The sequence below is a fragment of the Chlamydomonas reinhardtii genome, chromosome 17 (genome assembly GCF_000002595.2).
Source record: "Chlamydomonas reinhardtii strain CC-503 cw92 mt+ chromosome 17, whole genome shotgun sequence".
Taxonomy (NCBI): Eukaryota; Viridiplantae; Chlorophyta; class Chlorophyceae; order Chlamydomonadales; family Chlamydomonadaceae; genus Chlamydomonas; species Chlamydomonas reinhardtii.
Window position 1 is genome coordinate 222,326 of NC_057020.1, and position 19,474 is coordinate 241,799.

At 62.1% G+C, this 19,474-nt stretch overlaps 5 protein-coding genes across 5 annotated transcripts; 3 read left to right on the forward strand and 2 right to left on the reverse strand.

Moving 5' to 3' along the window:
* The first annotated feature begins 88 nt into the window (after positions 1-88).
* CHLRE_17g697701v5 (uncharacterized protein) lies at positions 89-610 on the forward strand. Its single transcript, XM_043071852.1, has one exon. The coding sequence runs from the start codon at positions 180-182 to the stop codon at positions 540-542; it is 363 nt and encodes a 120-aa protein (XP_042914311.1). The 5' UTR covers positions 89-179; the 3' UTR covers positions 543-610.
* Positions 611-1,442: 832 nt separating this feature from the next.
* On the reverse strand, positions 1,443-3,888 carry CHLRE_17g697750v5 (uncharacterized protein). The gene is made up of 5 exons (XM_043071853.1): positions 3,830-3,888; positions 3,471-3,686; positions 3,120-3,134; positions 2,827-2,849; positions 1,443-2,562 (listed from the first exon to the last, which is right to left on the reverse strand). The coding sequence occupies exons 2-5, from the start codon at positions 3,684-3,686 to the stop codon at positions 2,262-2,264; spliced, it is 555 nt and encodes a 184-aa protein (XP_042914312.1). The 5' UTR covers positions 3,830-3,888; the 3' UTR covers positions 1,443-2,261.
* Positions 3,889-3,998: 110 nt separating this feature from the next.
* CHLRE_17g697800v5 (uncharacterized protein) lies at positions 3,999-8,620 on the forward strand. The gene is made up of 7 exons (XM_001691744.3): positions 3,999-4,383; positions 4,554-4,822; positions 5,104-5,262; positions 5,398-5,526; positions 6,006-6,128; positions 6,265-6,429; positions 6,719-8,620. The coding sequence occupies exons 1-7, from the start codon at positions 4,059-4,061 to the stop codon at positions 7,256-7,258; spliced, it is 1,710 nt and encodes a 569-aa protein (XP_001691796.1). The 5' UTR covers positions 3,999-4,058; the 3' UTR covers positions 7,259-8,620.
* A 2,038-nt stretch (positions 8,621-10,658) lies between these two features.
* CHLRE_17g697850v5 (uncharacterized protein) lies at positions 10,659-14,068 on the forward strand. The gene is made up of 5 exons (XM_043071854.1): positions 10,659-10,896; positions 11,067-11,307; positions 11,404-11,476; positions 11,675-11,806; positions 11,968-14,068. Exons 1-5 carry the CDS (start codon positions 10,729-10,731, stop codon positions 13,160-13,162), a joined length of 1,809 nt encoding a protein of 602 aa, XP_042914313.1. The 5' UTR covers positions 10,659-10,728; the 3' UTR covers positions 13,163-14,068.
* A 234-nt stretch (positions 14,069-14,302) lies between these two features.
* CHLRE_17g697900v5 (uncharacterized protein) lies at positions 14,303-19,468 on the reverse strand. Its single transcript, XM_043071855.1, has 6 exons — positions 18,887-19,468; positions 18,586-18,658; positions 17,938-18,193; positions 17,566-17,714; positions 15,963-17,332; positions 14,303-15,657 (listed from the first exon to the last, which is right to left on the reverse strand). The coding sequence occupies exons 1-6, from the start codon at positions 19,398-19,400 to the stop codon at positions 14,597-14,599; spliced, it is 3,423 nt and encodes a 1,140-aa protein (XP_042914314.1). The 5' UTR covers positions 19,401-19,468; the 3' UTR covers positions 14,303-14,596.
* Positions 19,469-19,474: the final 6 nt, after the last annotated feature.

A 19,474-nucleotide genomic window follows, 5' to 3' on the forward strand; every position in this document is an offset into this window, starting at 1 on the left:
CACCTGTTGCCTTGCTGCTCACGACCCGAAGGCCGAAGGCCGGCTAGCTAGGGCACTACTCCGCTGCCCGCGTAATACCTAGTACCCACACACGCGCATGCTGCAACACCCGCCGACGTTCCCTCGCGCTTACACACTCATCGTTACCATCACCACTGCTGCAGGCGCTGTCCGCGGGCATGACGCTGGCGTGTAGGAACGCGGCCTGCGGAAGCAGCAGCAGCGGCGGCGGCGGCAGCTGCCCGGCAAGTCCTGTGCATATGGTCCTCACAGACGCCAGCGACTGGCACTTCATGGTCACCCAGGCGACAGCAGCAGCAGCTACGGAGCAGCCCGCCGGTGGTGCCGGTGGTGTCGCCGCCGCAGCAGCAGCAGCAGGCAGCGGCGCCTCTGGCGCTCCCTGTGGGCTTGACTTCACCCTAACGTCGGGGGAGTCACTCACTCTGTTCAACTGCTCCTCCGTGCGCGCGCCCGTGCTGGTCTCGCAGACGGTGCCTGCCGATTTGGCCAAGGTGCGCATGGTTGTGCATGTGGTGCATTGATGCAAGCAGTGCATGTGCAGACAGCAGGTCCTGTCTGTGTGTGTGTGTGTGTTAAAAAACGAAACGAAAGCCCGCCCAACGACGCGACGGAGTTACTTACCGATACCCACCATTTTACCGAGCGTTGCGTGACTGTCGTGACCCAGGTAGTCATACTTACCCGCGATAAGCCTGGAACCCCACGGGCGACCATTCGGCCTGACCCCGCGATGCACCTGTATGCGTCCATGCTCCGCACCCTGGGTGCGCTAAACAACGTTTACCCAGCACGCCTAATTCCCGGATTCCCGCCCGCTGGTCGTAGTCGAGCTCACCTATAGGCAAAGGTGGAAGCATGAGTGTGTGTGTGTGTGTGTGTGTGTGTGTGTGTGTGTGTGTGTGTGTGTTAAAGAGCACAAGGAAAACATGCGTGGAAAACATGTGTGTGTGTGTGTGTTAAAGAGCACAAGGAGAACATGTGTGTGTGTGACTACGGTTTCCACGGTTATTCTTCCAGATCACGTGAATCGTGTATCTGGTATAACCAACCAGGGTTGCCTAGTTCGTAGTACGCGTACTATGTACTACGTACTGTACTACGTACTGTACGCTGCCCTCGTCGGCTAGTACGTTGGAAAATACGTTGTGCTGGGGAAACCAGCGGGGTGGGCCGTGGCAGCGCTGTGGCGGGGCGAGGGGCGCGAGGGGTGCTGGAAAGGATGTCCGTCGAAGTTTGCGAACCATGGCTGCTCTCCGCACTGCAGCTGTGTTTTCTTATAACAATATGAGTAAAACAAGTTGAAGGAATTCCGCTAGAAGACTATGGCCGCGCAAATCCAAATGCACACCGATTCGGGCATGGTGCGGGCACGCGTGCCGTGTTTGCGTCGGCCCCCCCCCGGATTTCCTGGCCCAGCGTATTATGCACCGTATTTTAACGTACTGTACTAGAAATCCTAGTACGCTGTATTAATACGCGTATTATGGAGAGAGGGTCGCGTACTAGGCAACCCTGTGTAACCAACGACAGGGCTCTCAATCGAGGGCTGCCGTGACCTGGCGTTTCCCCGGCAGAGCGCAGACAGCTCTCGAGTCCACAGGGTAACGCACTCCGACCCTTCACCGCGCCAGTAACCCTTGCGGAATTACTACCGGTGTAATAACCTCAGACCCAGCGGGCGAGCTACATCTTAAGACCAGGCGGGCAGAAAACAAAAACAGCAAACATTACAAAACACGCAGCACGCAGCACGCGACAGCACGCGATAGCACGACCACAGTGGCTGCGGGGCTGAGTCCTACGACCCCGCAGCCTGCACGACCTCAACCGCAACCTAACCAGCTCTCGACGCCAGGGCAAACTATGCCTATGGGCAGCCACAAACGCGGCTGGCCACTAGGCCGGTCCAGGCCGTAAGGCCCGGGCAGCACCCAAAACACCCTCACGGGCAAAAAACCCCGCAAACCTGGCCCTGCTCCCACGGGCGTAAAACAAAAAAACCCTTCGCCTGCCCACTAAGCTCCCCCGCTGACCCTCTCGTATGCCACTGCTTCAGTGGCTCATGTTAGTGCTCACGCGTTTCTCCTAAGGGCTGATCCCTTTCAAGCCTCCAGCTCCATAGCTTGCGGCAACGCGCACAGCATTTCACCGTTCACCACCGCCAGGATGGGGTGATTGGCGTCAACACCATCCCAGCCCTTTTGGGGCACGCCGAGCTGCGCAAACTGCATCAGCCACGATCAGAAGTCCGCGACTGCGCGAGCGCACGCAAGCTCGACGGGGTTGACGCCTGGCTGCGGCGGCGTCAGCTGTGTGGGCGGGATCTCGTCAAGGTCGGGTTCCGCCTCCACTGCACCTGCCACCGCAGCCTCGGGAGCTGCTGCCGCCGCCGTCTGAGTTCCCAGGGCCGCTGCGGCGCGCGTCATCCCGCGCAGCCGCACCCGGCCATGTTCTGTGGCGGCCAGCGCCGCCATCACCACCACGTCCCAAACACACTGCTGAAAACCCGGCGGCGCCTGGACCAGCCACAGCTGGGCTTGGCTGTGCGATGCGACAGTGGTAAGGCAGGTTGGTAAAGTCCCGTAGGGTGCAGCTGATTCCCAGAACCCAACAAATGGCATATGATTGGCAGCGGCAGGGCAGGAGTGCGCGGCTGGTTGAACGCCGGAGTTACTGTACCGACGAGCTGCGGGCTGGCTGGAAGTTTGCTGACGCGCATTCCTCACACTCCGGGCGCCCGGCCAGGCGATAGCACCACACAGACACATCGCAATGCCACACTCGCGAGGCAGAGCCGCATCGCACCTGCAGGAAGGTGACCAGCTGGGCTTGGCTGATGTGAGTCGGACCGGGGTTGTGTGCATTGATCTGCGCCACCACGGCCTTCGCCACCGCGCAATCCCACAAGTGGTAGCCCCTCAGAATGAAATTCCATTCTTGCGTCTCTCATTTCCTTTTCCTGTATGCAGGCCGTCCCATGTAAACATGCTTACCTACCGCATCCAAGACCCCCCTCGCCCAACAGTGCCAGCCACCGGCCAACCAGGCCCACTCCCCCCCACTCCCAACCCCGCCGGCGCCGACAGCCCCAGCCGCACCTTGGGGCGCAGCAGCTGGAACTCCGGATGCAGCATCCAGATGGATTGGAAATGGCGGTGTGAGCAGATTTGATGTACTTGGTTTATGAATCTGTATTCCGTCTTGTACATGGGCCCCAAGCATAAGCGCCGAAAGGGGCCCAACATGTCTGCTCATTCGTCCCGTGTGTACTCCACCGCCCTGCCCTGTACCCCCCCCCCCCCCAACCACTCTGTGTCTTGCATTTTCGTGGCTGGGTGGGTTTTCCGCCTGATGATGGGACTTGTCCGTTGGGCCCGGGCACATAACATCCCCCGCCCCGCCCCGACCCGCCCTGCCCAGGCCTCCGCCCCCAGCCCCACCCAGCCCACCTGCAGCACCAGCGGGAAGGCGCCGCGCGCGCCGGGCGGGATGACCTGGCTGATGCTAGGGCTCTCCCGCAGCATCTCCAGCGGCTTCAGGTCCAGCACCACGTTGAGGGAGGTGTCCAGCGTGTTGGTGGAGCCCATGGACACCTTGCCAAAGTCCACCACGCGCGGCCCCACCACCAGCCGGCTTAGCTCCTCTTTGGTCAGCTCGCGCGTCATCTGCACAAAAGGTCGGTGGGACGAGTTCCAGGCATGACTAGCTAGGCATTGCCCTGAGACACCCCCCCCCACTCCCGGTCTCCGCACTTGCCGCCAATCTCATACCAACCCCCTCTCAGCCCCCACGCCCCCACCCCACCAACCCGACATGACACAGTAAATCCGCCTGCTGAATTCGGGTCCCTGAACGTATGTGCGCAAATTTAGGAATCTTGAGTGCGTAATAATTGCGCATTCACACAGCGTATTCACACACGTCACACCGGGTTTCATTCCATAGTGGTCCATGCTCAGAGCCAACAAACGACTCTAATGCTACTTGAGATCACTTCCGCGACAGGCTGCCCCTAATAGGCGGCAACAACTGCACATATGGACCGAAATGGCGACAACAACGCTCTGAAGGCAGTTGAATGCGAGATTAATGAGAATAAAATCGCCATAGGCAAAGTAGAGTGCAAGATCATCGACATCGAGGTTGCCATTGAGACGCTCGAGGCTGAGCTCAGCGACCTTGACGCTCAGATCAAGAGCCGGTCTGCGCGGCCTTCGCGGCAGCTGCGCAAGGAGAAGGAGCGAAAGCTTACGTGGAGGGAGCAGCTGACCGCTAATGAGCTGGAGCTGCGCGCGAAGGAACGGCAGCTGCGCAAGGAGAAGGAGCAGCTGCGCGAGAAGGAGCGACAGCTGCGCGGGGAGGGTGAGCTTTTTGATGCCTCAGACCAATTTTGCGTCAGCTTTGGGTTCGCTGGTGTCCATGACATATGAAGCCCAGAGCCCCTAGCGCCGCCTATGTCGCTGGAAGCTACTGCCGCTAGCTACTGCACTGTGCAAGTGATGGCGTGTCTCGTGTCGATTTCCACCTGACAGGGCCTGAGCGCTACCTGCAACGCGCACTCTTGATGACTACTCCGTCCCGGACTTCGCTGAAGCGGGAGCAGTTGGATCCCTCCGGGGGGGCGCTGATCAAGAACTGGCGCCCAGACCCGGAGACCGCGGGTGGGCTGCTGCCGGAGCTGATTCACCCCGTGTTTGCCAAGGCCGTGCAGTCTTTGTCGGAAGGCACAACAGTCGACCGGGCCACCATTGAAGTTGCCAGCAACTTGTGCTGCATAGGCGCGGCTTTCTACGATAACGAGGTGGGTATATGAAGTGATGCATGCTAATAGTTTTGAGAGGAGAGATGGCGAGAGGAGCATCCCTCAACGGTGCCCAGGGCGCACACACGCACACACACACACACACACACACACACACACACACACATCAATAAAGTGGGTCTCTTTCCCGTTTCGTCATGCGCACGCGCACACACACACACACACACACATCAATGAAACGGCTCATCTTGCTACACGGCATGCTCACACAAGTTCATTTGCTTCCCATCACTGCCAACACACACCAACACGCCCCGAAGGCTGGTCTGACGAGTGCTATTGGAGCCCTGCTGAGCCCGTACCTGGAGTATGGCAAGGTGGTGACGATCGGCTCGGGCTTCGCTGCCAACAATGTCAGCCCCAACTGGGCTCTGGGCGACTCGTCCAAGGACCCCTCCAATCTGTTCCTGATTGTTGAGGTAGGGTGAGAGTTATTGACACGGTGCTCGCCTTCAACCTGTCATCGCAATGCGACTTCCGCCAGCACACACTCACCGATTGCAGCCGCTAAGCGCTTAACCCTTATGCATGCTGCATATTGTTGCTTGCTACAGGCTAAGCCGGGCATTGGTGGCTCTGGGGACCCGCACTTCCAGGGCGCCAACTACCTGCTGCACTTCTGGAGGCAGCGTGCGGAGTCGGACACCTTTCGCAACACCTGCTGCCCCGCCTTCCTGCTGGAGGTGCGTGGGTAGGGCAGGTGGCGGGCCAGGCAGCCCATACAGAGCGCGAACAAACACCCAGCCGTGCCGACCCCGTCCCGTGTCGACCCCTTCTTCATTGTCTTCTGAACAACTTCACCCCTGCTCACGTTTCAACCACCCGTTCCCCCGATCCCTTCATCCTCCCTGTCGCGCTTTCCATCTCTTAAAGCCTTTCCTGTATTTTAACCTCAAGCGGGCTGGGCTCCTTACGTTGCCTTGCCGTGCCCGATGCTTTTGCTCGGTCGCCTCTGACATAATTCATTGTGCGCTTCCACCTTGCCTACAGGTGAGCAATTTGGGTTGCAATCAAGACGAACCGTAGCTGTACCCGGTTTGGTTATGTGGGCTTTATCTAGGCGCATCATGGTGCATCGGGTCAGTAACGCCGGGTTGAGGGCTGTTCTGGGGTTTGCTTGTATTGTCACTTGCACATTCACTGTACAATTAAATGCACGTAGGTGGTCGGGCCGCACGTGCGGCTGTCCGCGGTGGCCTGGCTGGACCGTGTGACGATTTTCCCACTCACGCCACTGCTCAACCTGCTGCCCGCGCACCCTGTCACCGACCGCCTGCTCATGCCGGTGCGTGCTAGCAACGCTGCGCGTGGGAGTACATGAGCTGGCGGCAGCGCAGCAGCCCGCGGCTCCCAACAAGTATCTGCCGCTGCCGTGGCCCATCAGCATGAATCCCCGCTATGACGCGGCGGCGGTGTTGCAGCTGGCTCCGCGCAACCCCACCTACTACGTGCGCCTGGCTGTCAGCAGTGGCGTCGGGAGTAGTGGAGGCAGCGGCGGTGGCGTGGTGGAGGTGGCGGTCAAGCTGTGCCGCAAGTACGGGCTGGAGGCTCACCAGGCGTGGGCGGACCTGGGCCTCGCGCCACGGGTAGGTTTGTGGCGGTGCGGCGGCCGGTCCTGTAAGCATCAAAACGCTCCGCGGATGCCAAGGAGCGTCCCTTGGCATCCGCGGAGCGTTTTGATGCTTACAGGTCCCTTGCCTCGGGTTGTGGTGGCCACAGGGGCTCTGTCCTAATGCAAGGCTCCTGTTCCCTGCTGGCACTTTCAGTTGGTATCCCCGCTCACATACTACACACGCACACACACCCACACACATATGCATGAATGTACACAAATAAACATGCATCGCACCATGCTTGCATGCTTGGGGCATGTAGATCCTACGTGTGGAGCCGCTGCCGGGTGGCTGGCAGCTAGTGGAGATGGAGTGGTTGCCGGGGCCTGAGTGGCGGCAGCTCTCCGACCTGCTGGGCGCAGAGCTTGACCAGGCGCTGGCTGCAGTGCGGGCGGCGCTGGAGTCCGCACACGGCGCAACGGGCATGGTGCACGGGGACGTGCGGCCGCCCAACTGCCTGGTGCGGTGCGACGCCGGGTCCGGGTGGCACGTGCGCTTCGTGGACTTCGAGTGGGCGGGGCGCGAAGGCGAATCCACCTACCCCTGCTTCCTGAACCCTGACGTCCCGTGGCCCGAGGGTGTGGGCTACAAGAACCTGCTGCAGCGCGCGCATGACTTCCAGCTGCTGGCCGCATCCACCGCCAGCCACGGCGTCGGAAAACCTGGCGTAGCGAGGTCACTATCCACTGCAGCCCGTGAGCGCTGCGCCACGGCGCTGCACAGGGCGGCGAGCGGTGGGCTGTATCGCAGGGGCGTGGGGGCAGGCTGGCGGCAGAGCGCCGCCAAGTTCCGGTACTGTTAAATATTCGCTCTCACCATAGGCTGCATTGACCACAGCTTGCGATTGTTCGCTTCAGGTGTCTGAAATCTGACGTATATGTATAATGAATGTATGTCTGTCTTTGTAGATTGCAGGCCCCTGGTTGACGCTCCTGGGGGTGTGTGTGGAAAGACTAGGTGTGTGTGTGTGGAAAGAATGGAAACCGCCAGCTGCGCACACAGAGTGTGGCCCAGGTCTGTAGGGCCTTCGGGGCAGGGGCAGGCGGTATTGCGTGTGATGTAGCTTATCGTACATAACTGGCGACAGCATGCAAGGGCAAGGCGTCATCAGCGGCAGATTACAAGGCAGTTCGTTTGGTAGATTGCAGGACATTGTGTACGAGCCACGCCATTGCGCCTATTGGTGCCCGGGGATGCGTCGCGCGTGTTGAACAAACCACTTACTCCTGCGTGCAAGCCGTTCAAGCGTTGGCTCGGGGCTATGTCCCATCTGCTGCCCGTCACGCTGGTGGCGCCGCCGCTGTTGGAGTCATGGGCGTATTATTGTTGTAGCGTTACGAGGTGTGCGATGGCACAGTGTTAAGGCAGGTTGGTGAAGTCCCGCAGGGTGCAGCTGATTCCCAGACCCCAGAAGATGGCAAACAATTTGCAACGGCAGGGCAGGAGTGCGCGGCTGGTCAAACACCGGAGTTACTGTACCGACAAGTTGCTGGCTGGCTGGAAGTTTGCTGACGCGCATTCCTCGCGCTCCGGGCGCTCGGCCAGGCGATAGCACCACACAGACACACCGCAACGCCACACTCGCGAGGCAGAGCCGCATCGCAGCTGCAGGAAGGTGACTGCATGCTGCTTGATGACGGTGGTGTCAAGTGCTGGGGAGGCAATGGTTACGGGCAGCTTGGGCTGGGTGACATGGGCGCTCTTGGGGATGGTGAAGGCGAGATGGGCGATGTGTTGCCGTTGTGGACCTGGGTCCTGGCGTGCGGGCGGCAGCGGTGGTGGCTGGGGGTTCCCACACGTGTGCGCTGCTTGTTTTAACTGCAGCGCTGTCAAGTGGAGATACCAACAGCCAGGTGACGGGCCTGGCGAGATCTCGAGATGGGTGCTGCCCTGACGGATGTAAGTCTAGGCCCTAGCAGTGGTAGCGGTACACGCGCAGCGGCTTGGTCGTGTTTTGAGTCGGGGAGTGGAGCGGAGGTGGCAAGTGAGGCATGCGACAGAGGCGAGGCGGGCGCTATAGCCCTTGAATGGTCACCAGTAAAGAAACGCGCATGTCACACACGGGAGGATTTCCCTTCGCTCCCCCTTGCTTACTTGGGCAAACCTCACGCAGCCCCGCTCACAGTCTTGGGTTGATCTTGGGTGAATTGATAAGTTCTTGACTTGCACACCCCGGCTCACAGTCTTGCGGTCCCCCCACGCGGTACACCCAGCCACGCGCATCCTGCAACACCTGCCGACGTTCCCTCGCGCTTACACACTCATCATTACCATCGCCACAACAAAAATAATGCAAACTCTGCATACACCACACACAATGCAACATAAGCTAACTGCCATAACGCGTGGGCGCGTGTTTGACCTTCCAAACGAACTGCTGAGCCCACGGGGGGGAGCAGCAGTCCGGCGGGATTTGCCCTTCTGCTCTCGGGTTGTGCCTGCCGGTCTGTTGGTGTGGTGCTCCTCCGTGCACGCACCCCTGCCTCCGTGTATTCCCTCTATCGAGTGCCCCGTTGATCGACAATGTGGGCCGTCCCCCGGACGGCAGGGCTCCTATCTTAATGTCTCCAGACATTAAACGGCCATTTTGGCCATTTTCCAGACAAACGGAGGGGGGGGTTCACGCACGCTTTTGAACAAAACAAGCGGTGTCTGAGGAGAGGCAAACTCTACCATAGTGACATATATATTTTGTGGAAAGTGAGGGAATGTCATGGTCTTTTAGGAGATTTTCGGCGATCTGACGAGGATGAAGGATACCTCGATCAAGTCTTCCTTTTTGCAGATGCGCAGAGCCGGTGACGAGGATTTGCCGGGGATGCCGCATTTTCAGTCACGCAGAGTTGTCAGGGGTGCAAAGCCCGCTGCAACTCCTTCCACAGTCCATGGTCCAGCTAACCCGCGCACAGTGAAGAAAAGCTGAGACGATAGAGGTCAGGAATGAACAGAAGTCAGGGATGGACCCCGTGCACGGGCGGAACCGTGGAGCTGCGGAGGGGTTGAAGAAAACAGGCAGGGACGAGGCGCGCGGGAGAGGGGGTATACAGCAGCCTTGACAGCAGCTTCGTATTGGAGTGCACTGAACCACTCGCACTCAGGGCGGGGCTGCTGTCAAGCTCAACCATGCTACTCCTCCATGCGTAGGGGAATCAACAAGAACGGGACCTGGGAAAGGACCGGGGAAAGGACCGGGGAAAGGACCGGTGAAAAGGACCAGGGAATTGACCGAGGAATGGGGAGCCATCACGGGACATTGACTAGGACACAGTGATATTAAGAATTCAACATGAAACACATTACATTCTGCCGTCGGCACACAACAAATGGAGAAGTGGGGCACAAAATTAGGAGCAAACGATAATGTTTTCGTGAGTAGCTGCGGGGCTACAGTGTCAATAGTGTTTTAGTGCATCTGGAAGCTGATCCCCGTTCAGCGACGGGGTCTTCGGAGCAGAGTACCGACCGCTTACTGGGTCGGCTGTACCGGCCCGTCCGGCCGGCGTGTGGTGACGTTCTGGTCTTCTTGTGGTCCCGGAGCCCGTTGGCCCCCGACGACTCTTCCTCAACGTGACTTTTGCACGGGTGCTAGAACGGTCCTCTACGCTGGGCATGCATGGGGATTTGGGGGTGGGTTCAGCTGGCGCCGGATTCCCATCTCAACTAGACACCGCTCCCGACTAGGGGGCAAGTTGGCATGCGGAGGTGGGGACCGCATGCTACCATAGTGCGGGATATGATGGTGCGGGAGATGATGTTGTTGTTGACTTGTCCTGCGCGCCCTCCTCATGCAGACCGAACTGTCCATCCGGGCGATGCAAGAGGCATGGGCTGGCATTGCCGGGCGTGTGATTTTGGACGGTTGCATGTGCGGCCTGGTGGGCAGCGGCTTGGAATGCCCTGTCTGCGGTTTCTCCGCCTAACAACATGCGTGTGTCATGGCAAACCTTGTACTGCTAGGGACGCATGCAGGGCGTCAAGCATTCTGGAGGGCGCGGGCGATGCAAGAGGCATGGGCTGGCATTGCCGGGCGTGTGATTTTGGACGGTTGCATGTGCGGCCTGGTGGGCAGCGGCTTGGAATGCCCTGTCTGCGGTTTCTCCGCCTGACAACATGCGTGTGTCATGGCAAACCTTGTACTGCTAGGGACGCTGTCCTTGTATCATACCCTCGCCAAGTATACCGGTGCGCATGCTAACGACTGACAACCCGCGATCTGCGCAGGCAATTTCAGAGGAACAACTCAAGAACATCAGGGCATCTCCTGTCATCTCCATGATGATTGATGAGTCTACTGACCGCACTGTTTCGCACAACCTGGCCGTGTACATTACATACGTGGCGCCCGATGACAGCATCAAGACTGAGTTTCTGCAACTGGAGGCAATGAACAATGGTGCCACGGCCGTGAACATCTATGACAGGCTCAAGGAGGTGTTCACGGTGCGTTCTTAACAGTGTGAACACGTGGCCTTCTCGAGCAGTAGATTGTGCGGTTACGCAGGGACAGATCATGCATGTAGAGCCACGGACGTGCGGACAGTGTCGGCTGTGTGTGCTGAGCTGTGTGTTCTGCTCCCCCGCGTGTGCCTGCTGCAACCAATTACGTACAGGAGAGCAAGATTGATTGGAGTAAGCTTGTCGCCTTTACCAGTGACGGTGCCAACGTTATGGTTGGGAAGCACTGTGGAGTGGCGACCCGCATCAAGACGGATTGGCCCTGCGTCCTGACTAGCCACTGCGCTGCGCACCGACTGGCTCTGGCCTGTGCGGACTTCTTCAAGGAGTTCCCTGCCCTGGTCAAGGTGGACAACATGCTCTCTAAGATCTACAACTACGCCAAGACCTCGACAGGTGCGCTTGGGCGCGCTAGTGGTTGTTGTGTGGCGAGTTGTGAGTGAATGGCTTCTTTGATGTATTGCTGTAACTTGTGCACACCGTGTCCTACAGTGCGAACCGCTGCTCTGAACGACATGTACAAGGAAAGGAAGGCGAAGGCATACAAGATCCTGAAGCCGCACACGTAAGCCGCACACGTCGTGCCTTGCTACCTGCTGACATGTGCGCTGGTGTGTGGGTGTAAGTGTGTATGTGGGTGTGTGGACGGCGGTAGCCTAGCCTGTGGAGTAGGGTGAGACGGCTTCACAAGCTGCGTGCTACCTGCTGCTGAGGCTGAGGGGTTGATATACATCCCGCTTGCACACTGCGCAAACTTACGCAGGGTTCGGTGGCTTTCCCGGTCTGAGTGTGTGAGGCGGATCAAGATTACCTACCCGATCCTGCTTGCCTTCTTCAATGAGCGGAAGAAGGACAAGAAGGATGTGGCCGCGGCCGAGATTTACGAGTGGCTCAGGTGTGTGGATGCCCTGGGATGTCAGGAATGCAAGCGTGTGCAAGTAGGCGTGGGCGCGCACTCGTGCTCTAGTGCGTATGTCCGCTGCATGTGTGTCCGTGACTGCGTTCCTGTCTTGGACTAAAACGCGATCACTACCGCATGCTATTTCACACCTGCAGGCAGGTGGACAACCTCCTGCTCATCACCTGCATTGACGGAGTTCTGGCTGCAACAGCGGAATTGAGCAAGTGGTTCCAGCAGAGTGATCTCGCCCTCGTTGACGTGCATCAGTACCTGGAACTAGGGCTACGGCACCTGATCAACGCCTACACCTACCACAAGGAGGGCGAGACGTCGAACGCACCTCCATCCTTTACGGCACCCATCCAGGCCCTGATCAAGGACCTTGCAGCGAAGGATGGCGTGTTCCACGGCCACCAGATGGTGCTGACAACCCCTCCCACGACGATCGCGCCTGCCACCACCACCACCGCCACCACGACAGCGGAGTCTGACAGCGACAATGACGGCTCTGACACCAACACTGACACGACAGCGGAGTCTGGCAGCGACGATGATGACACGGCACCTACGGCACCGAGCTGGGCGGCTTTCCCTCAGACTCTATTCCGCAGCAAGCTTGCTCTCAGCAGCATGGTCAAGAAGCTGGTTGAGAACATCAAAATGCGATTCCCCGCTGATGTCTCAGTGGCTGCAAAGTTTGGGGTGCTGGGCCCCCGTGCATTGGCTGCTGATTCCGGTGTGCCGAAGTATGGCGAGGAAGAGGTGGCCGCTTTGGCACAGCACTTTAAGCCCGTCTTGGGTGATGATTGCCTGTTGGCAGTTGACCAGTGGGTGATGGCTCGGGCGCGCCTGATTGCAGTGGCAAAGGAGCAGAAGAAGAGTGGTGATGTTATGAAGGCGAGGCCGTTCTATGAGAGGCTCTTGTCGTGGCTGTCTGGCATGGGCCGTGAGCTCACTGTCCTGGTGCAGATTATGCTTGTGCTGCAGCCATCTACGGCAGAAGTTGAGCGTGGCTTCAGCGCGATGAATGACATCAAGACGCCTGGCCGGGCAAGCATGAAGCTTGGCACCCTTGACGTACTGATGCGTGTGCGCCTTGTGGGCCCACCAATTGCGTACCAGCAGCGGCCTGTGGCTGGTGTCTCCCTTGCCCCGTATGCTGAGTTTGATGCAACGCTGCTGGGGCCTGCAGTTCAGAAGTTCGCTGCAAAGCTTGGCCGCGTGCCCCAGCGCAGCAGCCACAACGCCCGCCCGTCCCGTGTGAAGCATCGTGTGTGTGAGATTGATGTCAAGGCACTTCTGAAGGAGGCTGAGGAGGAGGCCGTTCAGAATGTGGATGTCTCGTGCTAATAATTTGGCATACGAACGTTTGAATTCTTTGAAAGCGGTCCATCTAGCAAATACATACCCGATACGATTGTGTATGATTGAAACGTTGAAAGAAGGGACGATAGTGTATTGGGGATTCGATGCACGAGGGTGTGTGCCGACGTGTGAAGATGACTAAACTGGAAGCGGTTAGGCCGCGATGGCGCTCTGCCTGTGTGTATGTGCGGTAGAACTGTGACTGGTCATGGCTTTGGCCCCGGCACTTCGGTGACAGCAAGCAGTTAGCAGGTATAGCATGTACGCCGCGCAGGCAAGCGAAGGCTCAGAGTTGCTTGGGGAAACGCGCTGCGACATGCCTGTGCATATGATCGCATTTGGACTTGTTCATTAGTGTTGCACTGCGTGAAACAGATACAAAAGCCGCCGTTTACAGTTGCGAAAAAGCGAAATTGCAACATGTCAAGATGTCTAGACATTTTACATGGCTTCCACAAAGGCACTTTGTCTAGACAAAAAAATCGTGGATTTGGGGGCCTGTTTGTCTACCCCCTTGACAAAAATTTCCGCTCCAGAGGCCAGGAATGTCTGGGTCAAGACATTCCCCCGCAAACAAGATACGACCCCTGCCCGGACGCCAGACGACAACATGCCGGCCCTGGTCAACTACATGAGCTGCCGAGGCCCCAGCCGGTTGAGTGCTGGCGAGGGATGTAGCACACTAGCATTATGGTGGAGTCAGGAGGAAGGAAGGGCCCGATGCAAGAAGGCGTCAAGCTAGGACCAGGTAGGACCGTTTGGTGCGGGTGGTTAGCGGTGCCGGCGTGAGTTGGTGAGGTCAAAGTGACGAGTGAGTATGACGGTCGGCCCATCTCGGACTTAAAGGCCACTCTCCTTTTCGGCCGGCCCAGTATGTAAGTGTGGATACAGCGGTGGTATGTCTGGTGTGTGTGTGTGTGTGTGTGTGTGCGTGTGTGCGTGTATGTGTTAAAGAGCACAAGGAAAACGTGCGTGTATGTGTGTGCGTGTGTGTGTGTGTGTGTGTGTGTGTGTGTGTGTGTGTGTGTGTGTGTGTGTGTGTGTGTGACGACACACACCACCACGCCAGTGCCGTGCATGATGCGCCAATGCGCCCCAATGACTGTGGGGCCTTCTCACGCACGTGACCTTGTGGTCGTGTCCTCCTCAACGCAGCAGGCCTCTACCCCCTCCCCCTCCCATGCACGGCACCGCACTCATTCATTACCGCCACCGCACTTCCTCGTCCAATCGTCCTCCCCCACCCCGCGCGCCAAACAGGTGTGCCTGCAGCCGCCCATTCACAATCCCAGGATCCCGACCCCACTGCTCTACCGGCACGTCCTGAAAAAGAAGACTGCCCAGCCCCTACTCCACAGCCGCTCGCCCCGCTCATCGCCCCTTACTCCATTTCGCCACATCCGCGGCCAATGCTCCTATCTACTGCTCCGCCTGCGGCCGCCGGCGGCGCCGAGACGGCGGCGGCGGCGGCGGCAGCCCCTCCTCCCCCAACCGGTCGAAGTCCGCCGCACTCATTGCGCCCAGCGCCCCCAGTGAGCCGCTGCCGCTGCCACTGCCCACACCGCCCGTGGCGCCGCCTCCATGAGTGCCACCCGCACCAGTGGTGCTACCGCTGTCAGCGCCGCCGCCCGTCTTGCCGCCCGCGGCCGCGGTGGCAGGACTGGGTGCCTGGGGCGGCGCCGCGCCCGCAGCCCTACCCCCTGCAGCCGCCGGCGCAGGCACTTCTGCCCGGGCAGCAGCGGCCCCCGCCGCAGGTGTGCCACCGGCAGTAGCCGCTGTCCTGCTGTTACTGACGCTGCTGGCCTGCGGCTGTGCATTGCTGCTGCTACTGCCGGCACGTTGCGCCTGGGCACCTGGCATCCCAGAGGTCGCGCCGCCAGCGCCAGCGCCAGCCATAGAGACGACGCCGGCAGCACCCGAGGTGCGCTGACTGCCGCGCTGCGGCGTCTGCGGCCGCCGTTGCTGTGCAGCCGCCGCCTGCGGCTGCTGCCCCACTGCCTGCGGCTGCTGTGCTGCTGCAGACCCAGCGCCCGCGCCCTTCCCGCCCACGGCGCCTCGCTTCGCATTCGCGGCCGCCGCCTCCGCATCCCGCCGCGCCGCTGCCGCCGCCTGCGCGCGCTGCCGCCGCCGCCCCGCCTTGGTCGTCGCGCGGTCCACTGCAGGGCTGCCGCTCCTCGACCCAGACCCAGACCGGCCGCGCGCTCCCGACCGCGACCGCCCCGCGCCCGCGCCCGCCGCCCGCGCCGCGGCTGCGGCCGCCGCGGCCGCGTTGGCCACCGCCGCCTCCTCCTCCGCGCCCGCCATGGCCACCGCCAGCCGGCCGTCCTCTGCGTCTGCGGCTGCGCCCTGCCGGCCGGCCCGCAGGATGAGGGAGGGGTCGGCCAGCACCACGCCGATGGCGTCGGCGGAGAAGGCGCCGAAGGAGGAGGCCAGGGCTCGGAACTTGGACTCCAGCGCGGTGGCCGAGACCGCCAGCAGGCCTGCGGGGGTGTAGGTGCGGGATGCGGGGTTGGGAGAGGGGTGAGGAGTACGGGTTGGCGAGTTGGGGGTCGGGCGGGCAGTGCGGCAAGGAGTGGGGTACGGAACAGTGGAGGGGGGAGATGTGCAGTACGGGCTACAAGTGGACTGATCGGCGGCCGGTCGGGGCGTGGGGTTGTGCTCCCAGGTGAGATCGCGTCAGTGGACGCAACACGACCTGCCCGGCTCCTCGCCCCTTCCCAACAGTCCATCAACCACTTCCCACCAACACCAGGACCAGCACTGCAGCCCCGCCCCCTCCCCTCACCTGGCTCCCGGAAAACCAGCTCAAGCACCAGCGGCCGCGGGATCTCAAACAGGCTCTGCATCACCAGCAGCTTCTCGCGCACCGCCGCCACAGGATCAGAGGGCGGCGCGGCGGCGGCAGCCGCCAGGCCCCCAGGCGCACCCGCTGAGGCCGCGCCCGCACCCGCGCCCTCCTCCGCCTCCGCGCCCTCCGCCGCCGAGCCCACCAGCAGCCCCGGCTGCGACGCAAGCAGCGACCACAGCCGCGGCGGCAGCGGCAGGCTCAAGGGCGGCGCCGCTCCGGAGGTGGAGGCGGCTGCGGCCGAGGGCGGCAGCAGCAGGTCACGCAGGGCGGTCACACGCGACCGCAGCTCGCCCGGCTCAAGCAGCAGCAGCTCGGGGTGGCGCTGCGGCAGCGGCTGGGTGGCGGCTGCGGCGGCGCTGCTACTGCCGCTTTCGCCCGGGGTGGCGGCGGCGGGCGTGATTGCGGCGGCGCCTGGCGGCGCCGCCAGCAGCTGCTCCGCCGCCGCCAGCCTCTCCGCCAGCTGCTGCGGCGACAGCAGCAGCAGCCGCGGGTGCGCCGCCAGAGTGGCCCGCACAGCGGCTAGGTCGCCGCCGCCGCCCAGCCCCAGCGCCGAGCCCAGCGCCGCCAGCCGCGCCGCCACCTGCTCCGCCCCGAAGCCCGCCAGCAGCTCGTGGCCGGCACCGCCGTGCCGGCTGCGGCCGCCAGCCGCCACCTGCAGCCGCTGCTGCGCCTGCGGGGTGTGTGTGTGTGGCTCCGACTGTTCGGCGATGAGCTGCAGCACGCCCCCCAGCGGCACCCCTGTGGCGGCAGACAGCGCCAACACCTGATCCAACACAGGCGGAGGAGGAGCCAGAGCGCCAGGCCGGCGGCCGGAGCGCGCCCCCACCTCTGCCTCCCCCGCATCGCCCTCCGCCCGCTCCGCCGCGTCCGCCTCCTCTGCGCCATCACCGGCCACGTCGCCCGCCGCCAGGTCACCAGCTGCCGGCAGCTCCCAGCCGTCCAGGCTGCTGAGGGAAGCCAGGCTGCTCAGAGACAGCACAGACGCCGACGGCGATGGCGATGACGGCGACCCCGCACTCCCTGCGCCACTGGATCCAGACACGGATCCAACTCCAGATCTGGCGCCCAGCGGCGGCGCCGGTACGGCGTTGATGAGTACGGATGGATCCACCAGGATCATGTCCGCCACGTCATCCTGGAACCTGCCGTACCGTCCCGCCAGCCCCGCAAACTTGGCCTGCAGCGTCGTCCCCCCGAAGCCGCCCAGCACGCGCGGCTCCTGCGCCACCAGCTCCGCCATGAAGGCCGCCGGCACGCCGAACAGCGACTGCAGCAGCCGGTAGCGCCGGGCCAGCTCCGCAGGAGACCTGGGCGCGGGGTGGGGGTTGCGGTGGGTGGGTGTTGCAGGCATGGCCGTTTGGCTGACGGCGTTGACGACCGCCCGGGAGCCGCTGCCTTCCCACCGCTGCCTTCACGCTTCCACCGATCCAAACATGGCCAGATGAACCCCGGCACTGCGGCCATCCCCGCTGCTGCCATCCCCAGCCCCACCATCCCCACCGCCACCGCCACCGCCCAAGGCCGCGCCCCCCGCCCCCACCTGCGCAGGAGCTGCGGGCACCTGGCCAGCACCTCCCTCATGCGGCGCGGCGGCAGCCCCAGCAGCCCCGGCAGCACGTCCATCTTGGCGGCCAGGCCGCTGGCCGACTGCCGCAGCAGGTCGGGGCGGGACTGCAGCATGGGCAGCAGCTGCGCGCAGGAGGGAGGGGCGAGTGCGTGGGGAGGTGGCGGAGGTGGAAGGCTGGGTTGGGGTTGGAGAGGTGAGGTGAGGTGAGGTGAGGTGACGTGAGGTGAGGTGAGGTGAGGGAGCCTGTCGCGGGGAGCCGCCCATATGCATGCATGCATGTACGCATGACGCGCATCGCAAGGCTCCCCACCGCCCCAAGACATTCGCAATCGCTCACACACGCACCGGCACGCCTCGCGCCTTGCACACCGCGGCCAGCTCCCGCCCGCTGCGCTGCAGGCGCTCCGGCGGCAGCAGCAGCAGCCCCGGAGCCGCCGCCGCCATTTGCCGCGCGCGCGCCACCGCAGCATCCGCCTCCTCGTCGCTGCCTGCCGCCGCCGCCGGCGATGCTGCCGGCGGCCCCAGCGCCGCCACCACGTCTGTGAGTGCTTCCAGTGCGGCGCGCAGCTGCTCCGGCCGCTTGAGCAGCAGCCGGCCGTTCCTGTACACACAGGTGTGCGTTTGACAGGGTGAGGGGCGTGATTAGGTGTGTCAGTGTGTGTGCATGTGGCCGGGCCGGCGCGGCGTCGGCTGGGGGGCGTCCGACTGCATGTTGTTTGTCCCGCCTGCCCATCCAAGCCCCCAAGTTAGTCGCGTCCGCGTGCCTGTCTTGTGCTGTTGTGCCCGCCACCGAGCCCGGGCGGCGACATGTATCGCCGGCGCCGCTCGCGCTGCTGCTCCACGACGCCTCGGCCACATCCCATTAGTATTATCGCTTGCAACTAACGCCTCTGCCAGTGCTCCGCTCGTTTTCGCTTGTTATGGTTTGGGCTGGTATTTACAACCCCCCACCACACGCCCCCCACCACCACACGGCCCCCTCACCACACGCACCTCCTGGCCATGCCCACCAGTTGCTCCGGGCTCAACCCCAGCACCTCCACCAGCAACAGCAGGCGCCGGGCCACTGCACGGGGTGGGTTGGGGGGTGAGAGAGGGATGGACTCAGTCAGGCGGGCGGGGGTAGGCGAGGATGGAAGGCACTGGGTGAGGGGGATGGCGTGCAGGGGCACAACACAAATGAGAGGCGCCCGGCCCACACCCAACCGTCAAGGCCGCCCACCACCTCCAGAGCTCCCTCCCACTCTCAAGCCTCATTTCAGACCCCATGAGACCTTAGGCCGCTCCTCCTCACCTGCGGCGGGGCTCGTGACGTCCAGCTCCTGCAGCACCTCGCGCTTGGCCGCGGTGCGGCGCAGCAGCGACATCACCACCTCGGGGCTAGCGGGCACTGGCCCCGGCGGCAGCATGCGGCGACCCCCGCGATACGCGATGCGATCCGTCACGGGCATTCTGGCAGAGCCACCGCTGCTGCTGGCGCTGTGATGGCTGCGCGTCCGCTCCTCGTCGGCAGCTTGCAGCAAGCCCATCGCATCCTCCGACTGCAAGTCCGTCACGTCCAGGTCGAGCAGCCGCTCATACAGGCGGTCCGTAGACTTCGCAAGCTTGCCATATTGGCCCCGCTGACGCTGTGCAACCTGCTCGACCCAGTTCTCCGAGCCATCAGTGCGAGGCTCGGCGAGTCTCGAGGCTACGCTCCCAGCCGCCCTGACGCTACTTTGTTGCTTCGCCGACCGTGCACACGGAATCGGGGCCAATGAGCCACCGCACGGTGCGCTCTGCAAGGGCGCCCTTGCAGACAAACGCATTGCGCCCAATTTTCGACTAAATCGGACGGCTTCGTGTTACAAAGACAAAATACGTGTCATATGTCTTCACGGAT